At 35.5% G+C, this 19,853-nt stretch overlaps 1 protein-coding gene across 7 annotated transcripts in view; it reads right to left on the bottom strand.

Moving 5' to 3' along the window:
- Positions 1 to 19,853, bottom strand: part of HECTD4 (HECT domain E3 ubiquitin protein ligase 4) — an 80,351-nt gene that overhangs the window by 45,078 nt on the left and 15,420 nt on the right. For 4 of the 7 annotated variants that reach the window (XR_012045258.1, XR_012045259.1, XM_072880078.1 and 1 more), the window contains exons 3-20: positions 19,158 to 19,247; positions 18,673 to 18,803; positions 16,285 to 16,393; positions 15,497 to 15,635; positions 14,365 to 14,535; positions 12,865 to 13,057; positions 11,312 to 11,473; positions 11,103 to 11,216; positions 9,021 to 9,161; positions 8,405 to 8,637; positions 7,862 to 8,007; positions 5,685 to 5,755; positions 4,897 to 5,002; positions 4,138 to 4,258; positions 3,095 to 3,223; positions 1,772 to 1,896; positions 551 to 704; positions 150 to 250 (exon numbers count right to left, since the gene is read on the bottom strand). Coding sequence is in view for 5 of the 7 variants with exons in the window: in XM_072880078.1 (XP_072736179.1) it covers positions 150 to 250; positions 551 to 704; positions 1,772 to 1,896; positions 3,095 to 3,223; positions 4,138 to 4,258; positions 4,897 to 5,002; positions 5,685 to 5,755; positions 7,862 to 8,007; positions 8,405 to 8,637; positions 9,021 to 9,161; positions 11,103 to 11,216; positions 11,312 to 11,473; positions 12,865 to 13,057; positions 14,365 to 14,535; positions 15,497 to 15,635; positions 16,285 to 16,393; positions 18,673 to 18,803; positions 19,158 to 19,247 (2,436 nt within the window). In the remaining 2 variants the exon portion in view is untranslated. The remainder of the gene's footprint in view (positions 1 to 149; positions 251 to 550; positions 705 to 1,771; positions 1,897 to 3,094; positions 3,224 to 4,137; positions 4,259 to 4,896; positions 5,003 to 5,684; positions 5,756 to 7,861; positions 8,008 to 8,404; positions 8,638 to 9,020; positions 9,162 to 11,102; positions 11,217 to 11,311; positions 11,474 to 12,864; positions 13,058 to 14,364; positions 14,536 to 15,496; positions 15,636 to 16,284; positions 16,394 to 18,672; positions 18,804 to 19,157; positions 19,248 to 19,853) is intronic. The other 3 variants (XM_072880079.1, XM_072880081.1, XM_072880083.1) reach the window with 2 other exon arrangements.

Below are 19,853 nucleotides of genomic sequence, written 5' to 3'. Positions count from 1 at the left end.
CCTTAGAAACCATTACAGCTTTGCCTTTAAAAAAAAAAAAGAAAGAAAAAAGATAGCTGCTTTAAGATTTATCCCACAGCAATGGTCAAGTGAACGTTACAGCTAAGATATTTTATCCCATGAAAAGACCCAAATGTAAAGAAAATCACCTCTCATCAGGTAACAGCTTCCCTTTCTGTTCTGATGCACCACTGGGGGAACTGTTCAGTTCTGAGAAAATCGGAGACTGAGTTTTAAGCAGCAGTGCAGTCTGTGGCACAAAATACACCATGTTAGAAACATGCAAACAGTAAATCATTTTAAGATCTCACTCTTGAAATATATTAACAATCACACTGTATGTTGTTATTGACAAATCATTACTTAGTAGCTGTTGTACCAAGTCAAATTTCATATTCAGCATTATCAGGTTTTGTAGCTGTTGAGCAATTCTTAAACTATGATCTGTGGATCACTTACTGCAGAAAGTTGACCAAGATCTACAGCATTTCAGAACATGCATGCCACATCTTTTTTCCTTTGTAGACATCTGCTGACACAAAGACCGTACCTGGCTTGTGTAAAGAACCAGCTGCACCAGCTGAGGCATCAAGGCATCAGCCATAGTCAGAGTCTGCAAATTTGGATGCATCAGAGATGTCAGTAGGACGGGAAGCAGATGACCAAGCATAGTAGCCTTCGTAATTTGCTCCAGACCTTTTAACCTGTAAGGAGAGTCAAGGTTCACACAGTAACAACTATTTTCATACAGTATCACTACTATTTTTAGTCATCTGTTTGATCTTATAACAGACTGCATAAGTAGGCAATTCAAAATTCAGCAGAGAACATTTGCATTATATTTAAAAAAAAACACAAAAACTTAGTATCTTGAAAATATTACAAATTCTCCAAATTTTGTCCTAGTCTTTGCTGTCACTTCTTACTAAACAATGATAGACCAGAAGACAGTAAATCAAGAGTTTAATAATTACTTTGAAAATTATAAGCTCCCATGGGCATGGGATGAAAGTCCACATCAAACATAAATGTATTTGTTCAGTATCAGGCTGCTGGCACACGTAGCTCAAAGTACTTTAAAAGAATCTGTATCTATAAAAATGTATTTGAGAATGAAACCCATCTGAAAACACCTCAAAGGAATTGTGTATTGTCAATAAACAAAACTAATCTTGCAGGCACAGAAAAGCCTAGAAACGAAACCTGAAACACAACTGGGAGATGGAGGTGTTTGTTTAACTAGAGAAAAGGTTCACAGCTTTTGTTTACATCCCATTCCCAACATATATTTTTAAGTGGAGGGGAAACAGGGAAGGGCAAGGTGACGCTATCTGATGAAACATGCAGGATATTATAACAACATCCAAGACTTGTCACAGATAAAATATCTAGTCCAGCTACTACAGTTGTAATAGTCAGTAATTTAAAAAAAAAAAAAAATTGCCTTAGCTTATAGGAATATTCCCAGTTGACGAACTACAGATTGTTTCCAGTTATTCTGCTCCTAAATACCATTGTAACTGACTAAAGCCTTACCAATTTGAAGAGTTTCTACAGATTATCAGGCTAGTAGTACTGACATGGAGAGTCAGATTCTAAATTCTCCAAAAGATAAGTGCTAAGCAAATGCTATAGTAAGAAACAGTTCCTATACATTCAAAGCTCAACTATGAAGTTATAAAGAATAAGTAATGCTAACTGTGCTTGTACAATGAGCAACAAAAAGCAACAGTTTACTGTTTTCAAGTTAACACACTCATACTTGTCTTACCTTTGCTCTCTATCAGAAATGTCACTGTTTATTAGTGCTGTAGTGACTTGTTGCAGCATTTCTAAGACTTCATCACATCCTGTCAGAATTTGTGTAGCAAGAGACAAAATGCTGGTCTTTAGCTCCTAGGTACAAAAAGAGTTATAGGATACTGAAATTCTTAGAGAATACAAAAAAAGGACAACAGAACAAAACGATGGATTTCCAAATTAAAATAATGATAATGTGACCTGGCAGGCCTGCAGCAGTAGATTCATCCAAGACTTAAATTTTATTAATGCTAAGCCCCAAAGTGCTGGGAGAAACTAGGTGCATATTTTACAGGATGCACATCCAGTTTCTAGAGGGAAGGAATCCCCAAGTCCAGCACAGGAGAGAGCTGTTAGCCAGCCAAGGTACAGCATTGGTGACAGAATGTCCTAGCAGGTATGAGGATCACTGTAGAGAGAAAAACTGAACAATGAAAACATGGGTGAATAGTGAGACAAGAAAAGTACTACAATATTTAGCATTTACTCAATGAGCCTGGACAAATAACTTTCAGCTGCAGCAGATTACAAGCACACAGTCTCAAAGAGTAGCAGACAAAACCAGCTTAACAAACAATACCAGAAGTTCAGAAGTCAGTACCATTATAGAAGAATTGTTGCTGTTACAAAAACTACTATGACAAGACAGCCTGCATGCTAGGACAAACCTGGCTCCTACGAGTTCAAGACTATTCCAGCAGCAATATGAAATGACACCATTTTAATAAACCTTATACCAACAAAACAACCACTGTCCGCAAACCTTGTCCTCTAACAGTTTCCTTGCCACAAACATTATTCATGCTATTTCAGACAGCAGATGTAGGTGGTTCTACATAAGCTTTGTAAGTTAAAACTGCAAAAAAGCAGAAGCCAGGTAAGGCAAACGAGAAAACCCTTTCCTATTTAAATCTGAAAAATATTTTTTCAAAGACCACCTAAGTGCTTTGGAAAAGAGAAACTGGGGGGGTAATGTGTCCAGAAAAGATTCCTGGCACATGAATTTTCTCACTAGCACATATTAATTAAAATACATTTTAAACCTCCTTATACGTATATTTAGGAAGGGAAGTGTCTGCTCTCACTGACAATACAGAACCCAAACCCTCATACTGAACACAGAACAATTGCAGACTTTAGCTGGAGAACAGGAAGAAACTGTCTGCAGTAATCTAACTATATCAAGAGGAAAAGAACCAACAAAACAGCGTAAGTAGAATGCATTGCAGAAACAAGAGGTGTCACAGGAACACTGACTGTAGAGAGCCATACTAGAATAAAACTTGGTGTTTACCTGTACCTTCAATGTCTCTCCCTGCAAGGAGCTGTCACTGTCATCATTTTCATCAGGTTTAATCAAAATAGTGTTACTGAGGAGGTGGTTCTGTACAGCCATCAGATACCGCAAACACGAAGATGCAGCCTTTAACATAAATAAGTACACTTTACATTATCTAAATCTTTTAATCAACCTTGATTCAGGCAATCCTTGTACTTAGAAATAAAAAGAAGAAAAAAGTTGAGGGAGAGGACAAGCAAAAGCGCAAAATAATTTCCCTTGAACAGAAACTTTTTTTGCTCATCTAACACAAGCGTGTTAATACACATTTAAGAGAAGAAACTGGTTGCAAAACACTGAATTTTGTGAAATAACTTGCAAAGCATATAAAGAAGCAGTACCATTTTATTCAAGTATGTAACATTATAGTAATATTCAAGTACTGTAACATTAATTAATTCTTAATGCCACCATAGAGCTAAATTTAATTCACATTCCTGAAGGTGATGGTTCCATGCTACTACTCCTTTCCCATCCTCCTGCAGCACAGGCCATGACTTCCTGTCCCTTCCCCAGTGTTTGCATGCAAGCTCACCTGCCTTTGCCATCACCCAGATCAGGGAGCCGATCCCGCTGAAAACATCTATGCATACTTTTACCACTAAATAATGTCAACTTTCACTCATTTTTGTCTGTAAATGATAATCCTTTCTGCTTGTATGAATCATTATACACAACTGTAGAAAGAGTTTGGTTTTTAAGTTGTTGTAATGCTTTGAAGATTGAGATACACGAACTTCCTTTAAATGGGAACAGCTACCAGAGCAATTGGAAAATATATCCACATATAAACTTGTTTTAGCATTATGGTACAATTTACTTTGCTGTAAAAAATTGTTTTTCCTTCCCTGCACAGCACAAAAGATATTCTTTTCCTGTATCTGTTAAGACACACAACTATAAAAGTTTCACCTCTATATACTCAGTGAAGATGATGGATTTAAGGAGGAAAAGAAGCCAAAGGCAAATTTACTTTTATCAAAATACATTTTACTTACAGGCACAGTTGAAAGAAGCCTTTGAAAATCATCTTTAGATACAGTTTGGCACTTGGTGATTAAGACACAAGATTCTCGGACAACAATCTTGAGAATGTAGTGCAACAGCTCATCATTTAGTCTTCAAAAAATGCAGGAAAGATGCAAAATGTTAATAGTCTAATTACTGTGCATTTTGTATAGCTCATCTCAAAAGTCTCTGCAAGCTATATCACAAATTAGGTGAAACCAAAACAAGTATCTGTTCAACTTCAGGGATTCAGACACAAAGAAAACCAAGCCTGAAATGTTTAACAACAATCAATGCAACAGATTACCACTGATTTCCTGCACCGCACTGACATAAATCTATGACCTGTAATGACTCCTAAAAGAAGACTCCTTCCAATTTGAACAGCTACTTGAGATTGATGGTTTTACTGCTGAAAAGTCACCTAACATAGTGATATGGAGAGCAATATCATAATTTCGTACTTATGAATTATCATCCACATTTACCATATACATGGTAAGTAGCAGGGAATCTAAACCTAAGTTTGTGTACAGAAGTCTCCAAAGTTTCCCCTAAAACGTCAAACATCTCTCTCCCTTGTACTAATGAAATTCTACCAACTACAGACACAAGGATAGTATTTCAGGTCACACTGCCAGTAAGACAACAAGCAATTTCAGCAGAATTTTATGCAAGTTTACCTAAAGCAAGTAACAGAAACATACATTATAAATGGGAAGGAGGGGGAGCATATTGTTTCATTTTACCTATAATGATCATCATCTTCACTTCCAAATCTGTTGTTCTGAAGCTGTTCAGCTAAATTAGTCAGAATAACGTCACGAAGTTGAGAGAGACCACTATTTCTCTCTCCTAAAATGGAATGAAAAAACTTTTGCAAAACAGCATTTTACAGAATTATTTTGTTTTTATTTCCTCAAATATCTTGCTTAATATATGCTATTTTTCAGAAATTACTATATTTACAGTGTAACACAATTCCCTGTTGATATTACACACTGTTAAAACTCACTCGGCATGTAGCACTGTTTTAAATTCGAAAGACTTTGACACATGAACACGTTCCTATGAAGTAACAAATTACTGTGCATCAGCTGCTTCTAAGTCCAAACTCCCATTTCATGGTGAATGCAAGTAGATTATTACTTTTTCACTAAGGACTAAAATTACCGCTGGTTACTGTGTAATTGCCATGGGTAACACTAACTGCTAACCAGGTGTTCTAAAATACAACCTGGACAAGAAGCGTTATTAATACTGACAAAAGATAACTTTAATCCTTTTCAATTTCAAACAGCTACCTGATTGAGACAAATTTTCCTTTTCTACACCTAACATACACTTGACTATGTAGCCATTTGGAAGGCAGCTTCACAATATGAAGCATTCCGTAATTTCCTAGAATAGGATGGGTTGAAAGCAGACTAGTGCTCAATATTCTGAACTGTTCTCCCTCCACAGGTTGAGAAGTATTTTCACTTTTTCTTTTCAATGAGAAAAAACACACTCTCACATGTCAGTAAGACATTCTCACCTTCAGTTAAGACCAATTTCAATAAATTATTGATTTCTGCTTCTCCAGGATACAGGATATTTAAACCAGAGCTAAAGAAAAAATAAACCATGTATTACTTAACATATTTAAAAGTGAACAAGATAATTTCAACGCACATGTGAAAAACGGTGTCACAGAATCTCAGCTTAGTATCTGACATAACATTTAGAAAGATTATTCAGTAGCTTCTTCCAACTTAAAAAGGCATCCTCCATATTTTAACTTTTATATTAGTCATAAAAAAGCAGCTGCTTTCTCCAGAAATCTCTTGTAATCAACTATATTTTATTGTTTAGGTCCCAAAGCTGCTTCAAGAGCTATTTGCTTCCCTCCGAGAAACTCCACATTAATCACTTGTATATATGACAGCACAATCATTTTTTCAAGAAACAGACAGATGTCAGAAAAAATGGATGAGGGCTTAGAGAACGACTCAACTCTGGTGATGGGGTAAGAGCTGTGGCTTATCTGTGATAAGAACAATGGAAAATGCAAGAGACAGTAATCAAGAAGTCACTACTGTTACAGTTTTATATTTATTAAAGACTGGCTCCTTATAGAAGCCTTAGTTTAAGCTGAGCAGAAGATTCTAGAACTAGCCTTTTGGAAACACCACAGCTATGCATAAATACTCCTTGTGGAGATATTTTTCCCTTATAACTTGTGATGAACTTTGTCCTTTCTACATGAATTACCACATCAAGATAGAAGATCACAATAACTTAAAAGGAGTACTTCATGACTGTCTGAAGTGTAGAAACTATTATGCAGACGTTTTCTTCTTTTCTTTTTCCCTTTTCTTTTTAAACAACACTCTCAAAGAAAACTGGTATGTTTTTCAGCTTCACACTGAGAGCAGAGATTATTGCAGCTTCCCTCCCTCTGGCTCACACTGACCAACTTGTGATACAAACATCAGAAAAAGTTATCATATGCTGCAAGCCAAGTTTGAGGTTTCTGTTGGTATCAGAATCCCCCAATGAGAAAACAGGAGGAAGAAGTTATTACCTAATCCCCACTTCTGATTTTTTTACAAGACATTGGAGGATATAGGGTTAAACAAAGGCAAAATGCAGCAGCTGTCCATACAGTTGACAGGATACACTTTTCCCTGTCAAAAAGCAAGACCCTGAAAAAGCTAGATAATCATACCAAAGATACACTATTCTTCTCCACTCACTCAGAGTTGCATAAAGCCACTCAAATTTGGAATGTCGTGATTCACACAAAAAAAACCCACAGGTTGATCTTCAGAAGATTTTGTTCTCAACCTTTGGAGCACTTCCCACTTGAAAGCAGATTATATTTGTATTTAGGACGTTTGAGACAGCATTCCTTGTCCTTGAGATTTACATTATCTCGTTTTCGTGATACACAATCACACTTTTTGCTCGCTTCCCTGTACTTAGTCATTCTGCTATTTTGACAAGCCGGAGAAAGGAAATTACACAGCATCAGGTTCAAGAGATGCAGTAGCTAATATGATGTGGAGCTAAAGCAACCATCCTGTTTAAGTGTTTGATGACCTGGTGTTCCAGCCTAGAGACATAATGCCCACCCTTCTACCAAAATAGATTCCCATCTCCTAAACATAAACCTGACTTTCTCAAGACAGTCTTACTACCCTGCCCGTGTTTTTCCCTGGGCCTTCAATCTTACAGCATTCCTCAAGTATTATTCATTCTGCTTCCCCTTACATTCCTTTTGTTTAGGAGAATTTCAGTATTGTCACTTGAAGCACCGGTATAACAGCTGACAACATTAGCTTTGACTATTCCAGAACACCAATAAACTATATAAGCTAAATATGGAAGTCATTCTAGCCATCACTGAAATGCAGAAAACTTTGCTTGAATTTAGCAGCTATATTATAACAACATTAAAAAACCTCTAAAGAAAGCAAATAAAAAGCAACAAATGAAAAGAAGCATAGAAAGTAATTACTATCTGTTATTTCACTGTCAGAGACAAACACACGGTATTTCCCTTCTTCCACAGATATAAATCATAATAATTTTATCATACTATGTCAACCTAAATTTTATCATATTAATTTAAAATTAAACTGCTGAATCAATTTTGAATGTTCATCCGTTACAACATTTTCAAATAATCTAAAATCTAAATTAAGTTTAATTTGACAAACAGTTATTTACCTAATAGCTAGGCAAACCTCCTTCTGAATTTCAGAGCAAATCTGATCCCTTGGTGCCATCAGTAACTGCCAAAGTAATAGGCCAGACCTTCTAACAATATCTCTGTTTCTTTCGGTTTGTGGGCTGAAGAAAAATTTAAAAACCACCTAAGAAAAATTAAACACAACAATATTAAAAACTTAAACATTGTTCACAATAACTCTTTTTCTGAAGTCAGTTTCTCAAACTATTTGTCTAGGTCACTAGAAATCCCAGAGTCAGAAACTGACTTTGGATCAAAAAAAGGGAAAAAAAAGAAATAAGGAAGTAACCACTCTGGAATTTATTTCAATCTGTAAAGGCGACAACTACACTTACATTTAAATCAGGACTCTTAAATGGGTGTATAAGATACTGCAAAGCCACTGCTAAGTCAATCTCCATTAAATTGAATGCAATGGAGAAAAAGAAAAACCCTAATAAAATCAAGTGGTTGCCTGTATTCTAAAATAATTTTGTGTGTGTGTGTGTTTATTGTGAAGTACATTTAAGATGCCCTTGTACCTGAAACACAACAAGGATGCAGCGTATTATACAAGTATCTCCATTCACCATGGCTTTTTCCATAATGTCACAAATACTGCTGAGATGATGTGCTTCAATTGGATGTTGCTTGCCCAAAAAATTTGTTATGGGAAGATTGTTGCTGGCTGCAAGCAGGTTGAGTTGGTGGATACACATGGCACCAACATGGTGCAGTAACTGGTTAATAACCTCATTTGTGGTTGTTGCATCCCCTAGAAGAAGAAAAGCAGTTCAAATGCTGTCTACAAACACAGACTATAGCACTAGCATTTGCTTCTAAAATGCCATATATCATCATCATCATTTCTAACTTCAAGACACACGCCTGCATGATAAACAAAAGAATTACCTACATCACTTTTTTAATGTGCTAAAGGTAGCAAGAATCTGGAAACTTCCAAACACGTCTCGCTTTTTGCTTTTTCCTTTCGTAAAGCAAGGATAAAGCATGACCAATACTTATAAACAACTTTTCAAGAATGCACTCAACTTTTAATAGAAAGTTTCAGAAGGTAGTTTCTGTATATTTATTCAATTATATTCATATATTTCACTTCCACTTTGTATAAAATGCTAACTTGTAGGTTTACCTCACCTTTGGGCTCTGTAATGACATGACTCACTCCCAGTCTCTGACAGACACAATGGAATGCCTGGTTCCCGGGATTACACCACTGATCAATATAATCATTAGAGCACGTCCATATCATGTTGTTCATAGTATCATAACAGGCACCTAAGAAAAGGAAAATATCTTGCACATCAAATTTTAGAATGTTTGTTAGAAAACCAGACTAAAGTACTTTTATAGCAGATATAAATCCAAACTATTTGCTTTAAAAGTTCTCTGTTATGTGACAGCAATTTAATAACAATGCATTGGAATGAAAAACATTAAAAGGAGATTTCTTAACAAAGAAATGAAGCAAATGCACATCCGTTTTGATGTTTCAAGTAAAGGTACAACAGCATCTGTTTCAGGTAATTACTCCAGTGCTTGTTTTTTATAAGGATAAGTACATAACATATGTTATTCCTCCACAAACTTATCCCACACTGCCACAGTGCATAAACTAAAAATAGTTGAGTATGGCATCAGATACTAGTAACTTCTAGAAAAAACATAAGGGAAAAAAGTTTCAAATTTATTTTACTACAGCTATTGACAATTAAGCACCTTAGAACTTGTTTTAAAGGCCTTGTGATTAACACATAGCTTTAATAAAACTGACAGTTTGCATGGTGCAACTGTTAAAAAAGTTTTAAAAACTTAAGAGATTCATCTCCTGAAAAGCTTAAAGCCTACAATCACAAGCAGGTCCAAAACACTAAAAGGAAAGGGATGAGTAGATTATAGACACGACTGTTCTATGATAGAGGCATTTACCATATTTTAAAAGTTCAAAAATAACATATTTGTCTACATGTTTCAAATGATTGAGGTACATCTCCAGTAACAGTAGCTAACAGGTTAACATACAACTATACCTATCCATGCATCTTAGCATTTAGAATATTATTTAAAACTATTTATTGCAAACATTTTTAAGAAATACATTCTTTCTTCGGTAACATAAAACCACTGCTTATTAAAATGCTAGCAGTGTTTAAGTAGCATGGACACTGTTAGAAAGATTATTTTATTATACTAAGCAGGTTTAGAAAAAAAAAAAGTCCTGAAGAAAACACTCACAAGGTTTCAGTTAAAGCAATAAGGAAACTAGAAATATATTGTCCTGGTTTCGGCTGGGATAGAGTTAATTTTCTTCCTAGTAGCTGGTATAGTGCAGTGCTTTGGATTTTAGTATGAGAATAATACTGATAACACGCTGATGTTTTGGCTGTCGCTAAGCGGTATTTACATTGGTCAAGGACTTTTTTTCTTCAGCTCCCCATGCTCTGCCAGGTGCCCAAGAAATGGGAGGGGGCACAGCCAGGACAGTTGATCCAAACTGACCAAAGGGCTATTCCATACCATATGATGTCATGCCCAGTATACAAACTGGGGGAGTTGGCTGGGGGGTAGCGATCGCTGCTTGGGGACTGGCTGGGCGTCGGTCGGCGGGTGGTGAGCAGTTGTATAATTTTTTTTTTTTCCCCTTCTTTTTTTCCCCTCCCTTGGGTTTCGTTCCTCTCTCTCTCTCTCTCGTTGTTTTCCTTCTCATTATAATTAATTATTATTATTATTATTATTTTGTTCCAATTATTAAACTGTTCTTATCTCAACCCACAAGTTTTCTTAGTTTTGCTCTTCCGATTCTCTCCCCCATCCCACCGGGGGGGAGTGAGCGAGCAGCTGCGTGGTGCTTAGTTGCCAGCTGGGGCTAAACCACGACATATATACAGCAGCTTTACAGCTAAGACGCATTTTCAAATATAGAGATAAGATACTCAAAACTTTGTAGCACCTTATAGCATAAGCAGGGTATAAAAATCAGACTTCTTGCAAGATTTTTTTCTGCTACAGAAAACACTTTTATTGAGCTTGTGTGCAGCTGAAACTGCAAAAGCAAGATACCAGAAATTCCTTCAGGGAATTCCAAACTTTCAGAAATGTTAAATTTACAAAATTTCACCATAGACATGAAACCCCACCAACTGCAGAGTTGCTTACTGCAAATTAAAATCCAGACAGATTCTTCCCCATATATTCCCAGAAAAGAGATCTACTCCTTACCAAGTCCTGGTACTAGAGCACCACGTCCAAGTGAACTTCCTGCAGCATCAATGAGATCTGCTCGGCTTGTGAACTGCCCATCCGAAATATTGAACACCAAGCTTGAAGCAAGAACTACATAGAAAAAAGTCTCCAATAAATTTCTGAGGAGTTTAGTGAATTTCAGAAAACCAAGGACTTAAGATCTGCCACAAATGTATTCGACTTACTTTTTAAAGATGACAAAGCACTTGTTCCTCCAAAGAGTGAGCGTGTTGCAGAACTGCCTGATCCGCCTGGGGGTGGGACCAACATCACCAAGTACGTTCCACATGTGTATATCGGAGTCTTCCTTAACATTTTCAGTGGCAGCCCACAGCTAGTGTTTGCAGCTGAAATATTAAACAGAAAAATATGACATAAACATGTATTTCTTCATAACATTAAAAGCTCACAATAACAGGCAGGAAACAAGGCAGATGTCTATTTAGGGCTTCATATAAATCAATATGGAAATTCATTTAAGCTACATCTTGTAGCATTTAGAAGTTGCTTTAGGAACTTGTACATATAGGGGTGGCCTCATAATCCCACACATTCAACATCAATCCCCAGAAAGATACAAACAGTTTCATAGGTTATTTAACTAAAGAGAACAACTTTAAAAAAAAAAAAAGAGGACAGAGAGAAAGAGAGAAAAGATGGCAATCTCCAATTTCCAAACCAGAAAATTTGGAGCCTAAAGTTTAAGTATAAACAAAACTGTTTTAAGAATTGTATGGTGATAAACATATTGAAAGCAGTATCTTAGAGCCAAATAATCTTTCAACATAGAGACATCATTTGAGATTCACTACGCATTTACTATTTTAAGTTCTCCTGCTCCACATGAAACGTATACAGTCATAATGATTTAGCTCCTGCCACTGCTGATCAACACTTTTCTGAGCACTGACTAAAGAATTAGCCAAGAATAACCACTTCTTCTTCTTCTTCTGTAGCACTCTAGTTGTTAACTGACAAAACACAGCCTTTAAAATAGCTCTTCAAACTAACTCTTTGCCAATTTCCCTGTAAGCATATCTATTTCCTGTATAATTTATTTTTATGGAAATACCTTTAATTGTTTAAAATTTAAGAAAAAACCTCATGTACGTATGAAGGAAGAAGAGAAGTAATTCAGGATAAACTGAATAAAAACTCATCTTAAGACCAATCTTACAAAGCTCCAGATCATCCTGAAAGCCATCAATGCTGTTCATTCAGGATTCCCTAATTAACTTGGGTAGTTTCAGCAAGCCATAAAAGAACATCCAAACATTTTGCAAGTTACCTCAAAAAAGCAAAATTACCTCCAATTTATAATATTCAACTTGCTTGTGAAACAAGAGTTTCATTTTCTAAACTGCAGTCTATTTTTATATAACAATTAGAAGCGCAGTTGAACTGCCAGCAGAGAAATACAATTATCAGTTTGATCAAATGGGGTATAAACTAGTGCTATAATTGAATACATGGGGAAAAAAAGGGTGCTATGAGTATTCTTCCTGTTTTTCATTCTTAAACTTTTCTCACAATCAATGCTTAATTTAGCAAAGGAACTTGTAATTCAAACATTAAGCAAATACTGCATATAAATTTCAAACACTTATTTTGGAAAAAAAAAAATGCACACATTTCTTTTTACATGTCCTAAGAGGTTAGTAATTACTAGTACTGATACTATATGTGTTAAGAAACAAATAATGAAAAATTACTGAGAGTCAGTAAAACCTCTTCTGACCTGCTTGGTCCTCTTTCAACGTATTGGAGATTGTAGAGCCAGTGAGAGCAGCCAGCGTTGCCGACGGGGAGGCTCTATACCTAGACAGCCTACTCAGAAGCATCTCATTTATACTCTTTGCAGATTCACCCTCTTTTCGCATTAATATAATTCGTTCCTGTAGAGGATTTGCTATACATACGCCATTTTCTACCTATTAAAATGGAGAAAAAAAAAAACAACTTTTAGATATTGAAATCGTAGGACACAGATTACCTTAACTAAACAGTAAAATTGAATAATACAACATATCAGGTAGGGATACAAACTTAAACTCTGCTGTCAGAATTTCTTGCAAAAAAAGTGTTATAAAAGCCAGACAGATGAGTATTTGTTTTGTTTGTGACTTTGTGGTTCAAATGAATAAATTCTATTTGGTCTGTCCTTAAAGACAAAACTGCTTGTCATAATCTCAAGTTTATTTATGGAACTCTACTTAAAAATATTTAACCCTCCTGTATCTTCTTAGTGATGTTTCACTGGCAAGTTTTGTAAAAAGAGGCCTTTAAATCATTTGCCAGCCAAAAAGCATAAGCGATTATTTTCTTAGACCATAATCTTCAGGGGATGTTTTATTAAAGAATGCATCTCTTAATAAAGATAAGATCTGATTTAGATATTATGTATCTTCCGTAAGTTGTACTACTATAGCCTACCAATTCTAGCTCCATCATCCCACTTAGTACAGCTGTTGTACAGCAACTGCTGAGCAGATATACAGACATTGCACCCAAAGTACTCCAAAACTAAATCCTGGTACAATTTCAATTATCAATACTAGAGGTCTAAGAATTGCTGTAAGCTCTGCTATATAAATGAATAAATTTTTAGACCGAGATGCTTCATTGTCAAATTAAACTATACATACACATATATACAAATGCATGCACGTATATGTGTGTATATATATACACACGCACATATATAAACATATACATATATAAACCATTGAGAGAAAAGGGAGTTCAAACTACTGATACATTTCTCCAGACTTAATATTTTGAAATGCATTTGGTTTTACACTAAAACCAATGATTATCATACAACATAAAAAACATTAGGTTATAAAATGCAGTGTAGACAAAACAATTGTAACTTGGGGGACCTGATTGGCTTTTAACACAATGAAGCAGATCCACAGTAAACAATGCTTTAAATCCTAATACACTGAATTACTGTCCCAGCATAAAATTTAATTGCTAATTATAATAAAATACGTTTTATGGTACAAGACAATTCATAACTGCTAGAATATGATAGTTGTATGTCCTCTGAAGATAGAATTGAACAATACACCTTCTGTTCAGTTAAAAGTTATTTCGTAAACACATTACAAACAGCTATTCAGACTACACATATCAATATTCAAACCCAATATGTTGATTTGAAAATGCTGGTATTTAGTTAAGCAGTAGTCACGCTACCAACTTCAGAGTCATAGAAAACACATAATTTTCTTACTATAAGTTCAAAAATATCCATAAAGACAGAGTGGCCTTTTGGTGTTTTTTCATTGAGGCTTGCAGGAGACCAAATCCAGTAGAAATATGTGCCATCTGAAGAAAGATGCACGGTAGTCATAGTACTGCCAACTGGGAAGTGATTTACTGGCATTGGGATTATTTGACATACCTACGAGACAGAGAGCGTCTTAACAATTCTTATTTTGAAGTGTGTTCTTGTAAGTATTAACAGTGTACTTAAAAATAAATAAATTAAGATCACATGCAGTTAGTCCAGAAGAGGCTTATTATTGGACATAATAGTACTATTACATTTATTTGTTACAAAGAGCTATTCTATAACGTTTGCCAAATGGATCTACTGCATACAAAACAGCTTATATATCTACATATTTAACATATTTAAAAATAAAAGGATCATTTCCTCCCTAATGATTGAGAGCATACCCATAGTACCATAAGGAAAATATACAAGCTAAAGAGTTATCTACTTTCTGCAACTTCTCTGAAACATTACTTGAAACTTTGGACAAAGAGGGGAATCCAAACACTCTCAGTTTCAGAAAACACCTGGACTTAAATGTGCATGTCCTTAAAACCATGCATGTCCTTAAAACCATGGCAGGAAAAAACCCAAAGTAAACAAATTATCCATTTTTACAAAGGATGACAGTTGTTTATCTACAAAACACAATTAGATCAGAAACAATACCTGAATTTTGTTACAGTAGAAGAATAATGAGCTACTCAGGAAGATCACATTTGCACTAAGTCAAAGTCCATTTTGCTGCTGTTTGATTGTTTTATGTAACCATACTATATTCTAGCTCTTACAATACTATCATAATATAGTACAGTGTAAGTCTGTATATGCATATACATATATGTGTATATACATGCATATCTATATACACACACAACACCACATGGAAACAGTAATATCTGTAACAACTTACAAGTTCTATCATGCAAAGCTTTCAACGGGGGTTTATAAAAAGGCAGTTTCACAAAGTAAAAAGAAGAAACTTCAAGGACAAAAGTAATCAAAGCTAGAAATGATTGTGATTAATTAAGAACGTTTTCTTACTCTACTCTAACTCTGCAATGAAGATCCTAGCTGTTCCTTTTACCTGAAGGGTATGCTGATCCACAACCTGGAAAAGGGAGTGAGGCTTATTATCAAAAGAGACGGGCCGATGAAGAAGTTTGCTGTTGCCAAAAGCAACCCACCCAGTCTCCAGCTCCTCATTACGGCAGTACACAAAACCTCTGGCAAAAAAGCAGTATATTAAAACTCTTTAAAACTCTGTGCTTTTTTTTTTGTTTTTCTAAGAACAACTCACAACCACATTCTTGAACTTTGACTGAACTTAACTTCAAGTCAGCATAAGGCAGCAATTTCTATTGTAAGACTTAAAGCATAAGAAGCCTCATGGCTTCCAAGCAATAAAGAAACAAGAAAGTACAGTGAGTCACATCTGCACTAATCATTTATATAATGAATGACACAATTAGAAAAACACACTTATAAATTCAGCAACTGTACAACTATAAATAAGAAGGTCACAAAACCAGTGTATAGTATATGCCTCTCAAAGAATAAACAACTTAGTATACATTAAAAAAATAAAATCTAAAATACTAGCTAGTTACTACTATACCTCTTTGCAGGAGGTTGGACTAGATGGCCTCCAGAGGCCCCTTTCAACCTAAATTATTCTACAGTTCTAGAGAAAACATACTCAAGAAGAATTTCAGATGAGAAAACCAAAACATTAAAAGAGCATTTAATGAAAATGTGTAATATGGTCTAGTCTTGTTACACTTAACATCTGAGAGTGGTTTATCGAGACAATAACTTCTTTTTTTTTTTTTTTAAACAGATCTGCAGAATAGCAAATATTCAACTGTCACTTACCGCAAAGTACCATGTAATCCAGATCCTAATTTGCTTATTCCTCTGCCCACTGAATTAGTTGTATAAAGATAGAGCCCATCTGCTGCAAGACAGCGCCCTAAGTCTGCATCTGAATCAGGAAGAAAGAATAGAGCAGAGACCTCCTCTGTGACATACAAAACTGGAAATTCTCCATGGTCATTACAGTTCTGTGGTAGCTACCACAGCAACTGAAACCCAACAGATGCTCATGACAGGTCATTACTGACAGGTCAGAACCATTTTTTTAATACTGAATTTACTATTCGGTGTTCTAAGAGCTACTGTAACATAGTCAAAGTCCATTCTTTTTACAGTAGTTTCTTTACATTTCTTTCAAGCCTTACGGAGGTGCCCATATTACACCTAACTCACTCACATGAATAATAGGACTGTTTAAATCTCCTGCTGTTGCCAAATAAACTTAACAAGAATTAGGTGCTAGTCACTCAGCTTCTCTTTTGAGACAATAAATTACATTAGCACTGTTTTTTCATGATTCAAAGGTACATCATCCATTTCTGAATAATTTCTTTTTCCTGTGTCGTGTTCTCATTTCAGTGTTAAAGACCTGTCTTTGGGTATTATGGCCCAAGCTTCTGTAAAAAAACCAGTAAGTTTGAACTGGCTTTTTCTGCACACTATTCAAAACTGTAGATACAGTAGGAACTAGACTAGCATACTCAACCATGCTTGGGAACACAGGACTATTCAACTGAACTCATTTCAAGTGGAAAATTCCTTTACTTAAATATAAACCAACTTCAGTATTTGATATTAAATGCCTTTAGAATGATGTAAAGGAGCAGAAGACCATTCTCTTCTGCTTTTGCAACAGGTAATGCTGTTCAGAACTCAGAACTGGCAGCAAGATAAAATACAAGCAAGGCTTATGACTATACAAGCCTTTCTGCTCAGGACCACTGGTATAACATACTTTTTGTGGGGAAGGAATAATCTAGTATCCAGCCTTGATCTAATTTCTAGTACAATTCTGTGCTTCTCCTAAAGCTAGTAAGTAGACCCTTCCACCTCTGAACACTGTTAAATTAAGACAAAAATGTATTTCAAACATTGCTTTGTCACTCACAAAATAGTAATTATTAACAATCAAGATGGGACACACAAGGCAAACCCTTGTAACAAGGTTGTCAATAAACCAGTCCAGTCAACCTGTTTAAGTTCACAGAATCTGAACAGTCAGCTAGGGACAAAAGAAAAAAACCAACCAAAAAACAAAACTCTAGTTACTTTCATAGCAAGAAAAGCTCTTCAAAATACAGATGTCAATTAAATTTGCAGATAGCCTCAGCGACAACTCAGATTTGTAAATTCCTATGGTTTGCATTAAACTTAATGAGATGTCATCAAAGCTTGAACTAATATTTCTAAAGCAATGTGAACTCTCATTTAGTGCAAAAATTAGTGCAAAAAACAAAGCAGTAAAAACTAAGAATTAATTCAGGGAAAGAAATACAAGAGAAAGCATAAAAAACCCCATACAAAACAGACTGGACAGAAACAAAAGTAGAATAGGAAAGGGGGGAGGGGGGGAAGCTATAAACTTGTACTTCTAAAAATAAACATGCTCTGCCAATGATAGCTACTGAATACAGTGATACTGCACAGGACAAAAAAAATTACCCTTACTGAAAGACTAATGAGTGGATAATATCCAAACTCAGTTTGACCTCTCTGCAAAATTCCTACTGAAGTCAGGGAGGGTCACTGGATCTACTGCTTTTGATGACTTCCTACAACCTGATTACTAGGCAATTTAAAATAGCATCTGGTCTTCAGCAACCAAAAAGCAACACTCTTCTGAACCCCATTATCTTGTATTTTAAAAAAATTATACACCATACTATCATTAACACACTAGACTTAAGATTTATCCTCTTCATTTTAATATAAAACAGGATAATTTTTTCTATCTGATCCCCAAATCAACTTTTAAAAAAGCAAACAAATCATTTACATATCTAGTTAGATTAACTTAATGATAATAGGTATGACAAGCCAAACAATGTGAACAATTCAGTACTCCTATAAATTAGGTCCATGTTTTCAAAACCTCAGTTTTGAATGTACAGACTAAGACAACAAAGTGCCCAGACAGCTGCTGCCCTCCCCCTCTCATTATATATCAGGCTTCGAGACACTCCTGTGATGCCCAGTTCTCTCTCCAGATGGTCCTAAACCCTTCAGCCTTCAGTTATTCGATATGTATTGTACTTGCTTTTACATTACTTCCAACAGAAAAGGAGAAATCCTTTCCAACTCTAAAGCTTTACATTATTTTTTAAACAATTATCACCACAAAAAGCATCTTGTCCTCCGTTGCTAGTACTGAGCCATGAAATAATTCACCTTTATTTTCACTGCTGGAACTACTGTTGGCATCAGGTGCAGGTAGCATGTCTTCAAAGCCCCAAGACACTATATGCTTTCCTCCAAGCAAACAAGAGGGTGATCCAGGTCCTCCCTCCAAAAGCAACAACCTTTAAGCAGAAAATAAGATGCGTAGAGAACAGTGATAGCAAAACCTAGCTAAATCAAAAGTTAAGACAAAGATATAATTTAAGTAATTATTCTCTGTCAGAGTTCATAAGCCACTTAAAGGAATCATCAATATTTAATTAAAAAATAAAAACACCAAAAAAACAATTAGTAGATCCTTTTAGATTTTACTTTCTAATGTCTTCCTCCTGCAATTGATTAAATTTCGATCTTTCCTAGAGCTTTCAATAACTCTAAACCCTTTTAATCACATTTAAAGACATTTATCTGTAAATGCACTTACACATTTTCAGAGCTGATGTAAAAGTGCTACAATTAGAAAAGTCACTACAAACCTGTATAATACATCAGCCACAGGCAAGGATCCTAGATCAGTCTGTTTCTGTAATAGGTGCACTGTATGAACAAAGGTTTTCAGCGACCCTCTAAAAGGATAAGAAAAACATGAATTAAAGATGTCTATTGAAATGAGACTGAATGCACACAGACAACAGCTTCTATGTAGAATATGATATCCAGTACCATAAAGAGAGAATATCCAAGATATGTTATCAAGCTTCTTCTCTAATTTGCATTTCTTTTCTTCATGGAGGAAGTGAAAAGAGGAAGAGTGGGTAACATAAAGGAAGAATGCTGGCAAACTGCCAGCCTAAACCACACTATCTTTTTGGAAGAGGATGAAGCACCATGCAGGTAGGGAGATCAGCAACCATGGGCTGCGTCATAAACAACATGTACAGTAAAGGCAACCTAGGCACATGATAAAATACCTCAGTCTTGCATCTATTAGAGACAGCTACTTTCAATATTTCTTGTAGCTCATTAATCATATTTAGATCTTCAAATACAATCTGCGGGTCTTCCTGGGGCTGAGCCAAAGTATTAGTAAGAGCTACTGCAGACATAGCTAGAGATGGCTTTTTTGACTAAAATAGAAAAGACCAGACTAATTAATTTATTATCAAGATTCTGATGACTTCTGCTTCCAAACACAAATTTGGAAGCTTCTCCCCTTCTGAAGTGATGCATTT

Source organism: Ciconia boyciana, chromosome 15 (assembly GCF_034638445.1).
Source record: "Ciconia boyciana chromosome 15, ASM3463844v1, whole genome shotgun sequence".
NCBI classification, from domain to species: domain Eukaryota; kingdom Metazoa; phylum Chordata; class Aves; order Ciconiiformes; family Ciconiidae; genus Ciconia; species Ciconia boyciana.
The sequence above is the reverse complement of the archived record's forward strand: the minus strand, read 5'-3'. Positions and strand labels throughout refer to the sequence as shown.